Genomic DNA, 20,567 nt, shown 5'->3' on the forward strand with positions numbered 1-20,567 from the left:
CTGCCTGACATGTTAAGTTTTATTCGCAGAATCGCTTAGCAAAACCCATTACAGCATCCACGGACCTTACGGACTCTATCATGCAGGGTGTTCTGCCTTTTCCAGTCAGTGAGGATGCTTGGAAGTTCAAGAGAGTGTTGTGGGCACTCCCACAAAATGGTTGCCGGGGTGTAACTGCTGGTCACAAAACCTCTTTGCCAGAAGCCAAACAAAAAAGGTGCTTGGCCAAAATTCTGCATAAAGGGCAGAGGTGGGGATCTGATTTCCCTAAAGAAGCTACTCCAAGCCCACATTTTTCTGCCCCTGTACCTGTTCAGAGAAGGTTCAGAGATGTGGGCCGCAGACAGACATTCTTGGAGTAAAGTTGGTGTTGGAGACTGACATTTCACTTTGTGAACTGCCAGCCAGCCTGTTATTTTTTTTAAAGTCCTGCGAAATAAAAATCAGGTGAGTTTAGAAGTGTTATGACACGAGAATGTGCGTCAGACACTTGGAGCTGCTACACAGAGGGAGCCCGGGTGCGGGCCTGGGAACCTGGGAGCTCTGGCCATCATCCCCAGTCAGCCGTGAAGCCCAGTTGCAAGGTGGGGCCAGTTGCAAGCTCTCAGCCTACCCTGCCTCACAGTCTCGTGGAGTGGATAAAAGAGAGAGGCGGAGAAATGTGAGCTGCCTTGCGTTCCTTGCAAGAAATAAGTGTAAAGCAGTAACTATATGTAGATGCTAAATGTTCTTGGAAGAGTTGCCTTCAGCCGTTTCCATCTGTGACAGAGTGAAAGCTCCGACTGGGGTGCAGAGATGCATCAGCTGCTGCTGCACGCAGTTTCCCAAAGCCACCTGGCTGATTTGGGTTGGCAGAGAGCCTTCAGCCTGGTCGAGCCCAGCAGCCCTCCCGTTCCCAGTGGAAGGCCGTGCTTGAGCGCTTGGTGCCTGGGACTGGACTGGGACGCGAGGCAGGGATGGTGTACGTCTCCGGGGCGGAGCGGGAGGAGGCTCGGAACACGCCAAACGCGGGGTTCTGGCCATGCTTCCAGCCTGGGGGCCAGACCCATGGCCAAGAGGTTCCGGGGGCCAAGTTCTGCGCTGGGAGGAGCCAACGTCAAAAGGGGTGGGGCCAGGGCTTTTTTTTGTCATAGAACGCACCGGAACAGCGTTCTGGCACCTTTTTTTGACAGATTTTTCCAAGTGATTGTGAATCGCCCTGTCGGGCGTAGCAGGTCGGTGGCAAAAATCATTAACATAGTGCCTGTGGGCTGCTTGTGTGTCGGCGCCGATTGAGAGGGCGCTGCTCGGCTTGAGACGCTGCTCGGCTTGGGATCGGTCGTGTGGTCGCGCGCTGAGTGCTAACTGCCGGCGGCGAGCATTGTGTAAAAGTGTGACCCCAAGACGTGAGTTCCGGCACCTTTTTTTTTTTTACAAAAAAAGCCCTGGGTGGGGCCAGCCCCCCATCAGTATCTTTTGGACTAGGGAGCTTCCTGCCAGTATCTGCCATAGAGAGGCCTTTGAACAGGAGCCAGAAACGCACCCAGAAGTGACGGACGATGTGGGAAGGGGCCACGGCCATCCCGGAGCAGGCTGGGCCTGATTCCAGGGCCTGCGCTAATTTAGCAGCCAGTTCTGAACTGTGGAGTGTCCTGCCGTGTGATTTCCTCTTTTCTGTTTTCCTTTCGAAGCGGGGAGAGTGTGTGGGCAAGTTCTCCTTTCTGTCCCGGCTGACTTGCAGCAGTGCAGCTTGCTCTGTGCGAGACCCCGTCAAGGGAATTTGGGAGGACGGCTGCCGCGCCACCAGAGGGTTTGCGCCTTGACGCCGGTGCTCAGGTCGGTGGACTTTTGTTTCTTGAGAGGACGCAGGAAGGGTGGCTGATCTCAGCTTCTCCCTTCAGCCTCCGACTGGGAGGCAGCCCAAGAGGAGAGGCTCCCAGCGCCGCTGTCGCCGCGCTTGCTTCTTGGTCTCCGCCGCTGGGCCACTAGCTGAAGTGGGAGGCGGGTCCCTTCAGAGTTTCCACTAGCTAAGCAGCATGCTTGTGCTCAGGGAATTTTCCAGAAGCTCTGCGAGCTACAGGAGTTCCGTTGCAGCTCAACAAGAGCCACCGGGGCAGTTTTCCCCATCCTTAAACTGGGCACATCTGTCTGCTGTGGGGCGACACTAAATGTTTCCCAAGTTTAGGTTGTGGGGGCCAGGAATATTTCTCTTGGGAAAAGGGGAAATAAGCTCCCTTTCCCCCAAAAACAATGTTGAAAGCACTGAGTTGCTGCTTTCTTGGTGTTTCATCTGTGTTGCTTTATCTGAATTGCATAGGTAGGTAAGTCTCAGCTGAATGAGGATTGATTGGGATGGAACGGTGGCTTTGCAGAGGGGTCAGATTCTGGATCCCACTGCTCAAGGAATGACCAGATGAGCCAGTTAACCCTTCGGGCTGGCTCCTAACAGGGCTGTCACTGGTCCCCAGAGAATCCTTTTTATTTTTCAAAACATTCGATTCTCAGGGTGCCACCTGCCTGGTTACAGATGCTCATTTTCTTCTTTTCTGCAACAAACGGAGGATGTTCCAAAGTCAGTGTGTGAGTAAGAGAAGCGAAACCCTCCCAACCACTGGCCGCGTTGGGATGCTGTGGCAGTGCTACAGCTGCTCATCCCCGGCTGAGGCGCAGCGCCTTGGCTCCAGCCGCAGACGCTGGTGTGCCTGGGCGAGCTGAGGTGCGGCTTCCGTGAGGATGGAGGGGTGGCAGCGCCCGGCAGCGGGCTTCAGGGGCTGATGTTCAGGTCCTGTTTGGACTTTGCCACTCGGCTTCCTGGCGCTGCCCAGTTCCCAGGACTTTGACCCAGTCTTTGACTTGGGTCCGCTTCCTCATACGCCGGCTCCCCGTCCAGGCAGAGGGCTGCTCTGCATTTAGGGCTGCGGGGGCTGGATCACGGGAGCTCTCCCTGGCACCGTAAAGACCTCTGCGGGCCCGGCTGGCCCACCCCGCCCGTTGCGCAGTGCAGCCCGCAAGCCTGGCACGGGAGCGGGGAGCAGGGCCGGGACGTGCGTCTCCAAGCCTTGGGACGGGCCGGAGTCCCGTGGGCGCTTCCACAACCCGGCGGGGGCGGGGGCGGGGGCGGGGGCTTGCACGGCCAGTTGCAGGATGCTCATTCCCCGCGGGGCGAAGTGGCGAGGGGAGTGGGAAAGGACCGAGGCCGAGGGAGGACTGAGCTCCCGTTGAGCCCACGTCAGGATGGCACCACCTCAGGGCACTGGGAGGCGGCAGCTGAGTGTGGGGAGAGCTGCCGGGCACACGGAGGGCACTCCCACTAAAGATGCCGAAGGAAGGTGCGGCCTCTGGCCGGCGCTTGTGCCTGGAATGGCGAGATGGGGGCGCCCTGCCCCTTGCTGTGGGCCGGGTAGGGCTACGTTTCATCTTGCAACATGTCAGTCTGTGCAAAACCCACATTTGAATAGGGCTGTGAGTAAAACAGTGAAAATCAGGAGGGGGGCAGGAACCTGGTAGGATCCAGGAGAGGAATCCGTGGGCACCCTGTTAGAGCCCAGGCCTCAAGCAAGCTGAAGTGCACCCCAGAGGTGCTGCCCGGGCCGACCGAGGCTGCAGCTCTCTCGTTCTGTTCTCACAGTAGCCAGCCACACAGGAAACACCCGGGCAGGGCCCATGTGCCCCAGCAGTGAAGTCCACAGGCATCCTGTCTGATGCTGGAGGGGCCCTGCAGCCGTTGAGGCGTGTGCCATGGATGACTTTCTTCTCCATCCCTTGTGAAAGCTGTCTGAATCGGGGGTCGCCACCAAACTTGTGGACATGACTTTCATAGGTTACCTGTGCCCTGTGTGAAGAAGTCCTTCCTTTTACAGGAACAGTTCTTAGCTCAACAGCTTCGTGAAAGAGAGATGTGGGGGATTTCCAGTAGGAGGGAATTCTAAAAGGGTGGACTTGGAATGATTTTCTGGGTGCCTCTGCAAACAGTGAAGGGTCTTTTGGGTGGATCTTGGAGACTGAATTGGGGCATGGTGCTGCTATGTAATCTTAGACCCTGGATTTAGCCATCTCATTCTCGCCCCAGCCGCCTTGGTGCCCCCACAGGACCATCCACTGCAGGGTCTTGCTGTCTCACAGGACCTTGACAAAATGGCCATTTTGTGTCCCGGGGCATGTCAGTCCAGGCGATGGGATGGGACAAACAGCCGTTCCACTTCTTGCTTCCTCTATTTGTTCCAAACATATGAAGAGCTGTTTTTGGGTACTGGCTGTTCCGGCCGTCATGTGAGCAGCCAGCATGGTCCACTCTCCGTGGCCGTGGCCGTTTCATTGGGAAGGAAACGACCAGCTTTTGCACATGAGGCATTCATCATGTGCTCGGGGTTCCCTTCTCATGGTTATTTGCAGGTTCTTTATCCAGTCTTGCTTCTGTGTCTAGCTAGTATTTTCAGTGAGTTATTTTTAGAGCTAGGAAAAATGCAGCATTTAATTGTGAAAGTGAAAGGAATCCCAATTCCCCCTTGTGTTTTTGTACTATTCCCTCTGTTGCACAGTGCCACCTAGTGGTTCTGTAAAGGAAAAGTAGGAAAAACACTTCATGTCCTTCTTGGATCTCAGCTGTGCAATGAAAACCAAGGCAGACACAGTGTGTTAAGAGGCTTATGTGAAAAAGCCCCAGCGCTGGCCTGGATGCCAGGGAGAAACCATTACACCTGGGGTTCAAGGCACTGCTCTGAGGAGGAGCCATCCAAAGGCAGCGTCCTTCTCCGGCGGGGGCCAAAGCCAAACACGTCTCCTGCGCCCTGAGCATGAACACCCAGGTGTTGCTGGATTACGGCAGATGACTCTAGAAGTCCTCTGGATGACAGTGCCAAAGCGAATAGCGTCCGTTCTCTTTCCCACCTCTCCAGCGGCTGTCCCACACTTCTGCAACTGCGCCTACATACCCGATACATTCATGCAAAATGAAAAGCTCACTGAACATGTGCCGGTTTGCATTTTAGGCTCACCCGAAAAATAGCACAAAGGCCTAAAAGGAAGTCTGCTTCCGCTGTCCTGATGCTAAATACATTGACTTGGGGGGTGCGGGGGGAACCGCTTTGTGGCAAGAAAGGATAACCAAAAGTTGTGACCATTGACATGCTCAGTCAGTGGCCTGCTGACAATAAAGTGCTTTTAAAAATGGGGCCTGAGGGAGCATTCCTGCCCGTTGGACAGAAACGGCCTCCGGTGCTTCCCAGCTTTCCCCAGCCAGGTAAGTGTGGATGGAATTGTGCCCTCATCGTTCCGCTGTGGCCTGCAGCAGCCCGGGCACAGACCGGACTAGCAGGGCTCGCTGGGTGTCTCCAGGGCCGCTGGCCCCTCAGCTGGGGCCCCACAGCGCCACAAGGTCCCGGTCCCGGAGCAAATCAGATGCCAGATCCAGTCACTCCGTTCGCCGCAAAATCCTCAGTCAGCTAGAAACGGACTGTACAGTGGATGGAGAAAGGAGCAGCACAACAGTGCTTCCACAGGCAGCGTTCTGCAGGGATGGAGAGTGTTTCTTCCCTTCCCAAGAGAATTATTCTTGGTACCCACAATTTTAATCCCATCTTGTCCTAGGGAGAGTGCAGCTTTAAAGAAAACCAGAAAGCAACAGATGCTAGCCTTTGAAAACGCTGTCCTGACTGAACAAGCATGTTGCGGATTTATGTCTCCTGTGAGCATTTCCTGACTCACAACTCAGTTCTAGCCACTGCTGCATCAAACCAGTTGCTTTTAAGAGTAATTTGGTGCGTTTCTGATTGATGGGCATTCTTCTGACATCCCTCACTATGAAGCACTTTTATACATTCTCTCCTAAATAATAATTTAAAAAAACTCAGGAAAAAAAGGAGCAGGGCTGCTTGCAAGTGGCCAGAGATTGCGCGCAAGGAAAGCGTGGGGAAAGCGGACCCTTCCTTGGAATGGCAGGGACAGGCTAAGCCGAAGCCAGCAGCACGCCCAGGCTCCTCCTTCAGGGGGCAGCTGTGGGGTTTTCTTGGTCTTGCGCAGATGGGAGGATGCAATGTTTCCGTGACTCTGTAGGTCCCGTTACGCAAGGCCCTTCCACGGGTTGCAGATTCTCAGAAAGGTGCCAGCAATCAATGCTCCAGGAAAATGCGTACCTTCCTGTCCTGCAGATGGGAGGCTCGGCTGCTCTTCCCTTCCTCGATGACTCAGGGACTTTCTGAAAAGAAGTGTCGCTGGGTTTTCGTGGCATCCATTTTGCAATCGCCTCTGGTCAGGCCTCCGCTGGGCCCACGACCAGGCTGTGAGAGGGGGTCCGGTCCTAATGCTGGTGGGTAAGGCAGGGACAGATAGCTGCCTTCAACCTGGGGCCCTCCAGTGGCTGCCTTGCACACCTGGAAAGCTCCAGCCTGGAGAAGGCTGCAACGTGGGGTGAGCTCACAGCCAACTAGGCAACATGGGGCGGCAAGAGGCCGACCTCCGTTCAGCCCCTCTCCTGTTGCTCGCGGGGCAGCTCCTGCCCAAGGGACCAGCCTCCGCAGGAGGTGATGTGGAGGAACGAGAGCCCCTGTCCTGTGCGGCCGGCGGCCTTGTGCCAGCAGGCCTGGAGGGGAGGCGGCGTGCTGGGCCTGTTGCAGAGAACTGGGGCAGCACCAAGGGCCAGGCGCTCGCCGGGACCTCATGGCCCAGTGGAGTCCACTGAGAAAGGGCCCAGTGTCTCTCCCGCTTGTCGCAAGCTGCTGCTCCATCGGCCTCTTGCCCTGGTGCAGGCGGCTGGAGATGCCCCGGCCGACCCACTCCTGGCTCTCTCCCATCAAGCACACGAGAGGAAGCCGCAGGGAGGAAGAGGAGCAGGAGCCAAGCTTGCGGCCACAGTGCTGAGGAGGGGGCCCAAGGCCTCTGGATCCTGGAGGCAGCCAAGGTCTGCTGGCATTTGCTCCGCCGGCAGCGCACGGCAAGCCCCAGCAGCACGAGGCAGCTCCGAACATCGGGTATCAAACGGCACCCCACATGGCAGGGAAACTGGCACCGGCCCTCTGCAAAGCAGGGCTGGGGCTGGCCAGCCCTCCCGCTGTCGCCGGCACGGCTTGCGAGTCAAGCCAGAACCTCTTGCCCTGCAGGAAGCTTCTGCGCTTCCCGAGGGAGGGTGGAAGAACGAAGGTACCCTCTGCGAAACCGTGAAAAGCCGGTGCTCGGCTGGCCGGGATGCCGCTGCCCCCCTTTGTGGGTTGTCGGTCTCTGAAACGGGCGGGACAAGTCAGGCCAACCTGCGGCACAACCCTCCGCGTCCTTCTGCCGGCCTCCTAGGCAGGCACCGCTCAGCCGGGCTGCGCTCCCGGTCGCCTGCTATTCTCACGGCATCCCCTCTTGTCCTGCCTGCCTTCCAGCTGCCGGCTGCTGCCCCCACAGCCAGATCCAGCCCTAGAAGTGGCCGGGCACTGCCTCTCTGGCTTCCTCCACCATGTCTGAGCCAGAGGACGATGGCGAAACCTGTTGGAATAATTTGGAGAACTTCCGCGTCAAGCTGATTTCCGTGATCGACCCTTCCAGGATAACGCCTTACCTCCGGCAGTGTAAAGTCATAAACCACGATGACGAGGAACAAATACTCAATGACCCCAGCCTGGTGATCAGGAAAAGGAAAACGGGTATTTGCGAGTTGCCTGTCAGGGGAGGATTGGGCGTCGTTCTGGTGCTGCACCTCGGCAAAGAGGCTGGTGCAGAAAAACGGCCAGTCCCTGCCCTGCCTTTTCAGATCAGTCTGGAAAGCCACGAGGAGAGAGGGTGGGAAGGAAGGAAACAAGGACATCGCCTTTTGGCCAGGCTGATGCGGGGGCTCACCACCTCCCCTCTTCGGTATGCAGCCTACTCAGACACTTTTGGGGATTGCATGAGTGGAGCCAGCTGGTGCTGGGGGCAGACTAGATGGCCCAGGAGGCCCCTTCTGTTGCCGGTGACCACAATTGACCTTTCATGGGGTGGGAGCTTTAGTAGAACTGGTGAAATGGCTCCATTTCCCACCCAAGAAGGAACTCGGGGCAGTGAAGTTCAGGGTCCTTCGCCCTCCTCCCGTGAGCCTCACAGCAACCCTGCGAGGGTGGCTAAGATGAGCAGGAGTGATAGGCCCAGCTGAGCTTCCTGGCTTAGCTGGGACTTGAACCCAGATCCTGGTTAAGTCCATTTTAATCGCTACACTCGAATGTCCAGGAGGAAAAGGACCCAAAGAATGCCTGGTGCCGCGTCCATGGCCTGCGACTGGTTCAGACGCCCACTAGTCCTTTCTGCCCTGCAGCCATGCGTCAGGCTGTTCCAATCTTATGTGCGCCAAGCTGAGTAGAAGCAGCAGATTTACTCAGGTGTACTCAGTGTTTCTTTCTGAGTAAATCAGGGGCGTGGAGCCTCCTCCTGCCTGACCATCCAATTCCATCCTGCAGACGGGAGGCGTGGGGGGTGGGTGGGATTCACAGAGGCAGGCCTCACTCGTTTCTGCCTCTGTGCTCCTAGCATGTCCCAGAGTGCTCAGATCTCAGCCCCTTCTGCCGGTCATCCCGGCCACGGTGTGGGAGCGTGGCCTGTGGGAATCTCCCTTCATGGTTTCCAAGGCTGTGATGCGGGTGGGCACTTCTGGCCTTTTTGCCGCCACCAGGATGCCTGGGAGGACACCGTCCAGGGGCCCCCAGTGGGCCGCACGGGGGGTTTGGCACGGCTGGAAGGAATGCTTGGAGGATCGTGCCGATAGCCCCTGCAGGAGCCCTTGGCAGATGGGGTCAGCCCTCCAGTCCTGCTGCTGACCACGCAGGCCCTCCCTCCGACGCCCCTGCCGATCGCCACTGCGCCCCGGTCCTGGGTGCCAACGGGCTCTTGCGATGTCTCCGCAGGGCTGCTCCTGGACATTCTCCAACGGACAGGCCAGAAGGGCTTTGTGGCCTTCCTGGAAAGCTTGGAGCTGTACTACCCGCAGCTTTACAAGAAAATAACAGGCAACGAGCCCACCAGGGTCTTCTCCATGATCATAGGTAAGAACAGGTCCAGCATCCGGCTGCCATGGGCATCTGCTTCCTGCAAAGACTGGCTTGCAGCTCCCTTCCAGGGCTCTCCAGACAGCTGGGTGCCTTCTCCCCCCAGTCTGGGGTCCCTGCCCCCTGCGAGGTGACATTTCAGGGGGTGTGACACAGGCTGTGTTGCGATTCGCCCAAGACTATCCCAGTGATGCAATTCTTTTTTATTATTTTGTTTGTATTTGGATTCAATTTTCTTTTGTCAAGCAAGACACAATGTAGGAATTGCCAGAATCCACAGGCAGACTCACGGTTGCCATCAGCCAGAAAACTCCACATTTTGACAAAATTGCGAATGAGAAGCAGGAACAAAGAAGCCATTGAAATTTATGTTCACAACTGGGATTGATTTTACCATTTCCAATTTTTTCTAATTGCTCAATTTATATTAGCACTGCATGCACTGATTTAAAAGCCTTTTTTAAGTTCAGTTTGTTTACCTGTATGTGGTTTAAAAGTTAGACATTTGATTTCTTCATCTTCCAGCATGTGTAAGCGGTGCGAACATAAATTGAACAGTTTCTGGGGGTGCAGGGCATGGAGGAGGTTGGGAGCCTCTGCCCCCAGAGCCCCCTTGCCCAGCAGACTCTCTCGCCCCACAGACACAGCCGGGGAGTCCAGCCTGACCGAGCTGCTGATGAGCGAGATCTTGAAGCTGCAGGGCACCATCTGTGAGGAGCGGAAGAAAGTCCAGGAGCTGCACCTGCTGCTCAGCACCAAGGAGGACCTCATCAAGGAGATGCGGGTGAAGGACAGCGTCCTGCGCAAGCACCAGGAGAGGGTGCAGAAGATGAAAGAGGAGAGGGACAGCCTCAGCAAGGAGCTGAAGCGATGCAGAGATGAGAACTACGAGCTGGCCATGAGCTACGCCAGGCAGAGCGAGGAGAAGAGCGTGGCGCTGATGAGGAACCGAGACCTGCTGCTGAAGGTGCGTGGGCCTCCTTGCCCTTCGCCTTGCTGGGCCCTAAACAGTTCTCACCCCATATAAGGGAGGGGTGGGGACACTTTTCCACCTGGGGGCCGAATTCCGTTTTGGAGAAGCTGGTGGGGGGGAGGAGGGGCCTTCCAGGCTGAGCAGGGCCAAACCGAAAGCCCGGAAGAGGCTTTTCGGCTTTTGAGGAGGGGGATGGAAACAGCATGAAAGCCAGGAACCACTGAGCAACCGGCAGTCATGGGGGCCGGGGGGGGGGCTGCCCTTGGGCCCGGGCCACCCACACCTCATGGCATGGACATCCCACTGCAGGTTCTGTGACACAAATCCATCCCTAGAGATGGGAGGAAATCCAGGGGATGAAAAACCTCTTTTCCCTAAATCTGCCCACTCTGCAAAATCCCTGGAAAACACCAGAATCTCGATCTCCTCCTATTTGCAGGGCTTCCCAGCACTGCCCAGCAGGTGCTCTTATACCCCAAGGGTGTGGACGGGGTCCTGGGAGACCCCTGCTCTAGTCCCCTCTCCCCACAAGGCTCACTGGGTGACTTTGGGCGAGCCCCTCACCCTCAGTCTGACCACCTTGCAGGGGGAGGTCTGTGGAAGTCACTTTGGGCTCCTCTGCAGAGGAAAAGGGAAGATAAACATGATGCAATACTAATACTAATACTAATAATAATAATAAAAAGGTGAAGATGGTCGCCTGCGCTTGTTTCCACTGACCATGCAGCCTGCCTGCCTCTCCCCACCCCGGGCCCCCAGCAAGGGTAGATCAGTCTGCCCGTTTGAGGCTGACGCGTCACGCGGCGCGGGCAGCCAGAAGGAGCGTGCCAGTCGCCACAAGACGCTCCGGGGGTTTTGCTGCCCCCTCACAAGGGTCACGTCCCCGCTGGGGGGGTTCCGCGGCCGCGCGACCCGGCCCTCGCCGGCGGCAGGTTTCGGGGCCGGGGGCGAGGGCTGCCCCTCGGGATTGCTCAGCGCGCCCACCTCGCCCCCGCGGCCACGGCTGTCTCGCTCCCGCTGCCCGTGGCTCCCGGTGGCTCCCGGTGGCCGGCCGGGCGGGCAGGGAGCCCGGGCACCCGGGGTGGCCGCTGCAGGCCGAGGAGGAGCCCGGCTTCTCGGGCCGCGACGGCCGTGCGCCCTCGGCAGGTCCCGGGGCCCAGCGCTCACCCTCGCTAACGCGCCCCGCTCGCTCCCGTTCACGCGGCCTGGGCCGGGGCGGCTCCGTCCCGCGAAGATCGACAGCCTGAAGCACAGCCTGACGAAGGCCGAGGACGACTGCAAGTGGGAGCGCAAGCACACGCTGAAGCTCCGGCACGCCATGGAGCAGCGGCCCAGCCACGAGGCCGTCTGGGAGATCCAGCGGGAGAAGGACCTGCTGCTGGCCAAGAACAAGGCGCTGGAAAGCACGCTGCAGGTCTGCACGGCGGCCGCGCGCACGGGGGGCCCGGGGGGGGGGGCTTCCTGCCATCCAGAGAAGCGCGCCACGGTTGAGGCCCCCAGCCCGGGATACCCGCCTCACGCACCCATGAGGTCGCCCGCACTGCTGCTGTAGCCAAAAGCGGGGGACCGAAGGGGAGTGCTGGAGGGCATGTCCGCACCCAGGAGGGAACTCACGAACCGGGATCTGAAGGCTTCTGCTCCCTGGTTTGGTTTTTTATAGAGGGTTTCTAGTCCCTGTGGTTGAGAACAGCCTACAAGTCATGGGGAGCGGGGGAGGGCAGCGGGAGGGTACAGCAGTGTCTTCTTAAAGGTTACAAAGAACGTCCAGCCACAAGCCCTGTGAAGTGTCAGGATGCCCAAAGGTGGGAGAATGAGAGGGACGACGGGGCAGAAGGAAAGTTGGTTGATGGAGTGCAAGCAGAGGGTGGCTATCCGTGGGGACTCATCAGAATGGCAGCCGGTGACGAGCGCAGTCCTCCAGTGCTCGGTCCTGCGCCTGATTCTGTTCAGCCTCTTTACCCATGACAACTGCGCAGATGATACCAGAGTGTGTGCGGTGGCCACAACTGGGGAGTAGGTACTCCAGATCCAAAAGGCGCCGGGGGCCAGACTAGATGGCCCAGAAGACCCTTCTGACTCGCTCTGTTTCTGTGCTTCTGAACCGGTGGCGGTGCACTGAGCACGAACAGGCAGCGATGACCAGGTCTTCAGGCAGGATCCGTGCAGGCCCTGCCTGAAGGTCCCGGGTCTAATGGGGTCCCTTTCCTGTGCAAAGTGGGGCTGCAGCGGGGCACTGGGCCAGCCGTGGGGGACTGGCTCCGAGGCCCCCCTTGGCCGCGGATCTCACGGATGGCTTCGGGCCAGTGGCGGGCACGCAGCTTGGCCCCCCTTTCCAGGCTGCTGTGAGGCCACGACTGGGCAGGAAGAGGGCTGCGGGCCCCGGAGGAGGGCCCGGGGCGAGGGGACGGCCTTTCCGGGGGCTGGTCCGCTGGGCGGCCACCGGAGCAACTCCTTGCCCTCCCTCCCAGGTGGCGAAGGAAGGCGGCTGTGCGGACAGCCTCTCCCCAGAGGCCCTGGAGGCGGAGCGGAGGCGGATGCTGGGCGAGCACCAGCGGCTGCTGGGCGACCTCTGCGACATGCGCCAAGCGCTCCGGCGGACGGAGGCCGTGCGGGACAAAGTATGCTCCGCGGGGGGCCGGGTCGCTCGGGGTGCGGCCGGCCGGCCGGCGGGAGGGGGAGGCGCTCATCACGATGGTCCCCGAGGAGGGTCGTGCCCAGTGATCCAGCTCAATTCAGTGCTTTCCCCTCTGCCTGGCTAAGGGCTTCCGACTGCCCATGCCAGATGCCGCCAGCCCCACAGGCAGGGCGACCACGGCTGGCCGTGGGGAAGGGCCGCTGCCCCTTGGTGGTCTCCGTGCATCGCACACATGGGCTCCGTGCCTCCCGGGGCCTCTCTCTGGGAGGTCTTTCCAGCAGGACCCTGCACTGTCAGAGTTTGCGTGTTGCGGTGGGGCCCCCGCCCCTCTCGGACCATCGCGGGGCTGCCGTGTGGGAAGCAGCCCCAGGCCTGGCCTGGTGGTGCCTGTGCCAAAACCCTTTCGGTTCAGGAGGCACCACAGACGCTTCAGTGAATGGAGGGTGCAGGCGAGGGTGGGCGCGAGGTTCCCCCCACGGTTGCCTCCCATCAGGAGGCCCCCCGGATTGAGGCTTCACACCGGCGGGCGTGGGGCACGTGTGTATAAAAGCACAGAGGGCCACTGGCTGGGAGGACTCAAGCTGCAGGTAAGCAGCCTGGGCTTCCCCTGGGCCCTGTGAGGACGGCAGGTAAGCAGATGACAGGAGAGTTTCTCTAATAAAAGCCCCAGAGGGAGGGGGAGACATGGGTGACAGCAGGGTCCTCCTGCCCGCCCGCCCCAGAAGACCCTGCTGGGTAGGAAGAAGCGGTCCCTGCGTGGCTGCCCCCTTTACTCCTGTCTGTACTTCTCTCGGTAGCTTGCGGAGGAGAAGGAGATGCTGGAGCTGAGCTGTGCATCCCTGCAGAAAGACAATCAAATCTACCAGGACCGCATCAAGGCCATTTTGAAACAGATGGAAGAGGTGGCTGCCGAGAGGGACCAGGCAGGTGCCGAAAGGGGGCCCTGTGTGTGGCCGCCGCAGTCTTTGCCACACAGATTGGCTGGCACAGCTCAGGCTGCCCGGCGTTCCCACCCTGACTGGAAACCCGCTGGGCTGGCTCAGTAGAAGGGAGCCTCATCTGGCCCCAGAGCCGTTTTGGGAAGCTCCTGGGCCATGTCCCCGGTGGGTGAAGCCGAAGGCCAGAGGGCAGCGGCAAAGCCAGCCAGGCGCCGTCCCAAGCAGGCATCTCAGCCACCCGGAGGGAGGGAAGAAATGTGCAAGAGACTGGCAGCTGGGAAAGGGGGTCGGCCGCTGGAAGACCCCCCGAGGCCCCCTCTGGGCCGCAGCTCTGTTGCTCCCCACTCCCAGGGGGCTGCTGAGGGCTCTGGGTGCTCACGTGCCCCCTCCTCTCTCGCCCTTGCTAGGCCCTCCTGACCCAAGAGGGGTTCCACAAGCAGTACTCCAACAGCCTGCTGGACAAGGACCTCTACCGCAAGCAGATCCGAGAACTCGGGGAGAGGTGTGACGAGCTGCAGCTGCAGCTGTACCAGAAGGAGGGGCAGCTGCTGGGTGCCAAAGCCAAGCTGAAGAGGCTGCACCCGGACCCTTCCAGCCTGGTGGGTCCTCAGCTGCGCCCCTCGTGCGCCTGCCCTTGTCTGTTGTGGAAGGGCGGCGCTGCGGGGTCTGTGCCGGCCTGTCTTTCGCATCACCAACCCTGCCCGCTGCCCGCAAGACTCTTGCAACTCCAATATGAAAGGGCCCATCTGGACGGGGAGCAGAGCTGCTTTCAGCCCGAGGACCAAACTCCACTTCAGGGACATCCTGATGGCAGGCAGGGCCGTGAACATGTGAAGCGCCCCTTCTGGCAGCTTCCAGCTCCAGCTGCCGGTGACTCGGCCTTCGGGGTGACTTTTTGTCTCAGACTGCCAGAAAGCTGGGAAGCTGAAGCCCGGCGTTTGGGGCAGGGAGGGCTGAGGGCCATAGGAAGAGGCTGGAACCCCATAGGGAACCCGAGGAGCTGCAGACTGGGCCCTCCGTTAACCACCGCTGTGGTCCCCCAACTTGGTCCTCAGGCTTTTAGGAGAGGTGCTGTATTTCAGCCTGCTCTTGCTCGCTGGATGGCGATGCGGATGCTGCTTTAGCTACCTGCGCCCTCCTTTGCCTCAGCAACTGGGGCAGGGCGCTGGCCGCTGCCGTGAGCTGGCGGTGGGACCACCTCGTGCGTGGGCAGGCTTTCCTAGGGCGTTTGGACACGGTGTGCTCGCTTTCGCTGGCACACAGCCACTTCCTAACTGCTTTCTGTTTAACCTCTTACAATTTCAGACTTCAGACCTTGAAGAAACTTCCTCCAGAAGCTCCCAAGAAGTGAGTTGTGTTTCATTAACATGTCAGAACGAGCCCCTGGCAATGCTAGCCGATTTCTGCTGCCCCTCCGTTGGTTTCTCCTGCACTGCTTTTATGCATAACTAGGCACGGCGTTTAGCGAAGTCACCACAAACAGGGCGAGGGCACCGGCACAGTCTCTCTCCCGCCCTCCTGAATTCTAAGCACGGATGCTTCTGCTTATATTAAGATGGAGATCCCTGAATAATCTTCTGTTCTGTGCGCACTAGGAAAAAATTACACAATTTTGGTTGCTTCTGCAGAATTCCTGCAGCAAAATGCTTTCTGTGCCCCCACCCCACCCCATGTGTTTCCTTTCCGGGAAGTGACAGAAGGATAATAATTAATATTAATTCATAAAATGAGACAATTCTCTTTCCTGCCCTGCCTTTTCTTGCATGCAGCTGACTTCCCATGGAAACCTGGATGAAGATGTGAAAGATGCTGAAAAAAGTAAGTTACTTCATGGCAACTAGCATTTTCTCTGCTTAAAGCCGAGGAATGTTGGGCCTGGGGCGAAACCCAGCCTGACTGCCCTCTCAGTCCACCGCGGGCTCCTCCCCAGGGTCCATGTCCCCCCCCCCCCGGCTCTGCCCCATTCCGCTCTGCCCACTGCCCACTCGGTGGTCCCAGGCATTGGTGCCACTTTCCCTCATTTCAAAAGGCTGGATGCCTTTCCTAAAACTTGGCAATGTCCACGAGAGGCAGGGCGGCGTCCTGGTGAGAGTGACGGACGGGGATGCAGGAGAGCCAGGTTCTTATCCCCACTAGGCCAGGATAAGATACCCTCAGCCTGGCCCACCTGCCTGGGTTGTTGTTGGGAGGAAGAAATATTGAGGAGCAGCAGGTGTGGCCTTGAGCGCCTTGCAAGAGGAAGAAAGGCAGCATACAAATGTCAATGAATAAACAAATTAATAATAGTACCGGTCAGGAAGAGCATCAGGAAATGATTCTGTGGTCTCTGGACAACATCTGAGGAACCATCGAATGGCCTGGACTGCCCCCGTCCCCACCCACTCGCAGCTGGCAAGGAGGAGACGAGGCCGGGAGGCCAACCTCCCTTTTACTGCTGCTGGTTATGCTAGGCTTTGATGTGTGGGAGTATTTTTCCTCCTTGTGACAGGTTCTGCCTGGGTTCATTGGGTGCTGTTTTTGTTCATTGTTTGATGCTTGCATTTTATTGTTTTAATGCACTGCTCGAAGAACTTTTGGATAGATGGATAGGTAGGTTGGTTGGTTGGTTGGTTGATATGTGTCCTGCCTTGGGTTCACATGCACCAGAAACTATTACATATGCTTTGGTCCACCATGGGCATAATATTTTGGCTAGCAAGTCATAACTGGTAAATTAATTGGCAGTTCTTCCCTTTTTCAGAAGATTTTTCCAGTGCTCAAGACCAACAGTTCGGTGCTCTGGTAAACATTCCACTTCTTCAGTCAACACAGGTATTATTTATTTGTTTGCATATTTTAACCTTCTATCCCCTTCATGGATCACTGCCTTGTCATAGCAAAGGGGCTTGTGTAGTGCAATGAAGCTCTGAGCTGTGCCATGCAGGCCACCCAGGACGGACAGGTCACAGCAGAGAGCTCTGACAAAACGTGATCCCCTGGAGAAGGAAATGGCAACCCACTGCGGTATCTTTGCCATGAAAACCCCATGGACACTATCAACAGGCAAAGAGATAGGACGCCGGAAGGTGAGCCCCTCAGGTCGGAAGGTGTCCAATGTGCTACTGGGGAAGCGCAGAGGGCTAGTACTGGTAGCGCCAGAAAGAATGAAGCAACTGGTCAAAGCTGAAAGGACACTCAGTTGCGGATGAATCTGGTGGTGAAAGGAAAGTCTGATGCTGTAAAGATCTATACTCCATAGGAACCTGGAATGTAAGATCTGTGAATCAAGGCAAGCCGGACGTGGTCAAACATGAGATGACAAGACTGAACTTTGACATCTTAGGAATCAGTGAACTGAAATGGACAGGAATGGGTGAATTTAATTCGGATGACCATCAGGTATACCACTGCGGACAAGAATCCCTCAGAAGAAATGGAGTAGCCTTCATAGTCAGTAAAAGAGTAGGAAATGCAGGACTGGGATACAATCTCCAAAATGACAGAATGATCTCAGTTCGAATCCAAGGCAAACCATTCAACATCACAATAGTCCAAGTCTATGCCCCAACCACTGGTGCTGAAGAGGCTGAAGTTGACCAGTTCTATGAAGGCCTACAACACCTTCTAGAAATCACACCAAAAAATGATGTCCTTATCATCATGGGGGATTGAAATGCTAAAGTAGGAAGCCAAAAGAGAACCAGAATAAGAGGCAAGTTTGGCCTTGGAGTACAAAATGAAGCTGGGCACAGGCTGGTAGAATTTTGTCAAGAGAATATGATGGTCATAGCAAACACTCTTTTCCAACAACCCAAGAGACGACTCTACACATGGACATCACCAGACGGTCAACACAGAAATCAGACTGACTATGTGCTCTGCAGCCTAAGATGGAGAAGCTCTATATAGTCAGTAAAAACTAGACCAGGAGCTGACTGTGGCTCAGATCATGAGCTCTCGTTGCAAAATTTAGGCTTAAATTGAAGAAAGTAGGGGAAAGCACTGGGCCACTCAGGTATGACCTAAATCATATCCCTGATGAATATACAGTAGAGGTGACAAATAGATTTAAGGAATTAGATCTGATAGACAGAGTGTCTGAAGAACTATGGACGGAGGTTCGCAACATTGTACAAGAGGCAGCAACTAAAACCATCCCAAAGAAAAAGAAATGCAAGAAAGCAAAATGGCTGACTGAGGAAGCTTTACAAATAGCTGAGGAAAGAAGGGAAGCGAAAGGCAAGGGAGAAAGATACACCCAACTGAATACAGAATTCCAAAGAATAGCTAGAAGAGATAAGAATGCCTTCTTAAATGAACAGGGCAAAGAAATAGAAGAAAACAATAGAATAGAGAGGACCAGAGATCTCTTCAAGAAAATTGGAGATACCAAGGGAACATTTCATGCAAAGATGGGCATGATAAAGGACCAAAACAGCAGGGATCTAACAGAGGCAGAAGAGATTAAGAGATGGCAAGATTACACAGAGGAACTATACAAGAAAGAGCTTAACATCCCTGATAACCACGATGGGGTGGTCACTGACCTCGAGCCAGACGTCCTGGAATGTGAAGTCAAATGGGCCTTAGGAAGTCTGAGCAACAACAAAGCTAGTGGAGGTGACAGTATTCCAGCTGAGCTATTCAAAATCTTAAAAGATGATGCAGTAAAAGTGCTACACTCAATATGTCAGCAAATTTGGAAAACTCAACAGTGGCCACAGGATTGGAACAGGTCAGTTTACATTCCGATCCCAAAGAAGGGCAATGCCAAAGAATGTTCAAACTACTGCACCACTGCACTCATTTCACATGCTAGTGAAGTGATGCTCAAAATCCTACAAGCTAGGCTCCAGCAGTATGTGGACCTGAGAACTACCAGAAGTACAGGTAGGATTTCGAAGAGGCAGAGGAACTAGAGATCAAATTGCCAACATACGCTGGATCATGGAGAAAGCTAGGGCGTTCCAGAAAAACATCTACTTCATTGACTATGCCAAATCTGAGTGCAGGGATTAAAGCAGCTTTCCCCCAGCTGGCACTTCCCAGATGGGCTGGGGTGCAAACCCCACAATCCACAGCCAGGGTGGACCACCAGGCAGGCAAACCACCCTGCTGCGCCCCTGCTGGACGAGCTTCTGGGGCTCAGGGGAGTTGGCTCTGCTTCGGTCTAGCCAAGAGGGTTTGGGCTACACCCACCGGAAGTCCTGAGGGTCTGCTTCTGCTTTGCTTTTCCAGGAAGGGGAGCCCCTCAGTGGGGAGCCGGAGGAGAGGGGGCACCAGCGAATGAAGGACAGCTTTGAGCGTTATCGGAGGTAACGCCCCTGGGCCAGTTTCTTCACGCGGCTCCCTAGCCCCAAACTAACACAGGGGGAAAACATTTTCATTTTTGTTTATTTTCATTTATTATTATATTGATCTCCACCTCTCTTCCTCTTGCAAGGAACCCAAAGCAGCTTGCATGGTCCTCTCCATTTTATCCTCCTAACAACAACCCTGTGAGGTAGGTTAGGCTGAGAGTCCCATGGCTCAGTGAGGAACAGAACCCGCTTCCCAGAACTGTAGCCTGCTGCTACCACGGCAGGAGGGCAGAGCCTCTGGCTGCCCCGTTTGGAGAGGCGCTCAGGCTGCGGTGCAGCAGTGGGTGTGGCCAAAGCCAAAAGGGGTGTGGCCAAAACAGCGGCCTGTGTTTGCAGCACCTCCTTGGGAGGAGAGGCCGTTCATCTTTTTAGAATGGGAAAAACGGCCGAAGCCGGAAAGCCACCATTTAGGGGAAAGGGATGAGACCTCGTGGGAAACCTCAGAGGCCGCATGGAGACTTCCAGCGAGCCGCCCTGGCCCTGGCCCTGGCCCTGGCCCTGGCCTTCCGCATCCCTGGCTTCGGGGAGCGCACAGCCCGGGACCGTGGCGGAGTCTGGCGATTCCTGCCCAGTGCTGAGGTGGGCACTGTGCATGCGCTTTCTGTGGGAAGTGCCTTGCAGAGACGGAGGAATCCCCCTGCGGCGGCAGCTCGCTCCTCCTCGCGTCCGCAGTCCTGGGGGAAGGCAGGGTGGCGCGGGCCGAGGAGGGCGCTCGCGTGAGTCCGGGCACTGCCGACTGGCCGGCAGTGGCCGGGCACGAGGATGCCTGCCCATTGTTAGACCAGGCCGTGCACGCCGGGACACCCCTTCCTCTAAAAACACACTTGGCCTTCCCTTGCAGGAAGCAGGCCCTTAAAAGAAGGCAGAAGGGCAGATACCACAAAGTGGACTGGGAAAACACATCGGGGAGCGACAACACGGACACGGAAGGCTCCTGACAGCTTCGGCAACATCGCTGGGAAGGGGGCAGAACTGGGAAACCCCTTCCCGAGTCCAGCCTTCGCCCAGTCAGCTAGGCTTCCGGCTTCTCATTCCCCAAGCAACTGGATGGACACTTGTAGTATCTTTACTATTTCTGGCTGATTGCCCTCTTTGGCCAAATGGCACTGAAAAAACATCTTGCCTGATGAAGAGATCTCAAAGTCTTGCGCCGGTTTTGCCATGGTTATTTTTTTTTTAAAAAAAGTATAAATAAGACAGGGATGATACCCAAGGTTCTTGGGCATATCCGGGAACCTGCCAGAAATCTGAAGTGTGCACTGCATGTTTAGGCACATTGGCTCTCCTGCACTCTTTCGGACTTGGAGCAACTGGGGGGGGGCGGGGGGGGGGGGAGGGGCGGGTGTGTGCGCCGGCCGCATTAGCAACGGCCGGTTAACTTCGCAGCCACGCCGGGGAGGGGGAAAGCGGGGCCCGCCCTCGGTAGCGCCAAGGCGCGGACGACGGACCGGGGGCTCGAGCGCGCGAGGCCTCGCTCTTTCCCGCTCGGCGCGGAGAAGCGCAAAGCCGCCGCCCGACCGCCGCCGGGGCAGCAAGGCCGACCTGCCTCCGGGAGCTGCGGCATTTCCGGGCCGGGCGGCGCCGCGGAGGTGGGAGCCCTGGCGCCGGCGCTCGCGGGCGACGCGGCCCGAGGAAGCCCCGCCGCCGCCCCACCCATTCAGCCTCCGGCCGGTCGCGCCCGCCCCTCGGGGCCCCCGCCCCGCCCCGCGC

The 20,567-nt window shown here is 57.2% G+C and overlaps 2 protein-coding genes across 2 annotated transcripts in view; both read left to right on the forward strand.

Moving 5' to 3' along the window:
- The first annotated feature begins 1,720 nt into the window (after positions 1-1,720).
- Positions 1,721-19,985, forward strand: CARD9 (caspase recruitment domain family member 9). Its single transcript, XM_044453169.1, has 13 exons — positions 1,721-1,815; positions 7,341-7,601; positions 8,832-8,969; positions 9,614-9,939; positions 11,180-11,359; positions 12,414-12,563; positions 13,378-13,503; positions 13,926-14,117; positions 14,824-14,865; positions 15,288-15,336; positions 16,259-16,329; positions 18,736-18,812; positions 19,699-19,985. The coding sequence occupies exons 2-13, from the start codon at positions 7,415-7,417 to the stop codon at positions 19,793-19,795; spliced, it is 1,635 nt and encodes a 544-aa protein (XP_044309104.1). The 5' UTR covers positions 1,721-1,815; positions 7,341-7,414; the 3' UTR covers positions 19,796-19,985.
- Positions 19,986-20,059: 74 nt separating this feature from the next.
- The window catches only part of DNLZ (DNL-type zinc finger), a 4,458-nt gene continuing 3,950 nt past the window's right edge, over positions 20,060-20,567 (forward strand). The window contains exon 1 of the mRNA XM_044453051.1: positions 20,060-20,071. Coding sequence (XP_044308986.1) covers positions 20,060-20,071 — 12 coding nt within the window. The remainder of the gene's footprint in view (positions 20,072-20,567) is intronic.

This window comes from Varanus komodoensis, unplaced genomic scaffold, assembly GCF_004798865.1.
Source record: "Varanus komodoensis strain SLA01 unplaced genomic scaffold, ASM479886v1 scaffold77, whole genome shotgun sequence".
NCBI lineage: Eukaryota > Metazoa > Chordata > Lepidosauria > Squamata > Varanidae > Varanus > Varanus komodoensis.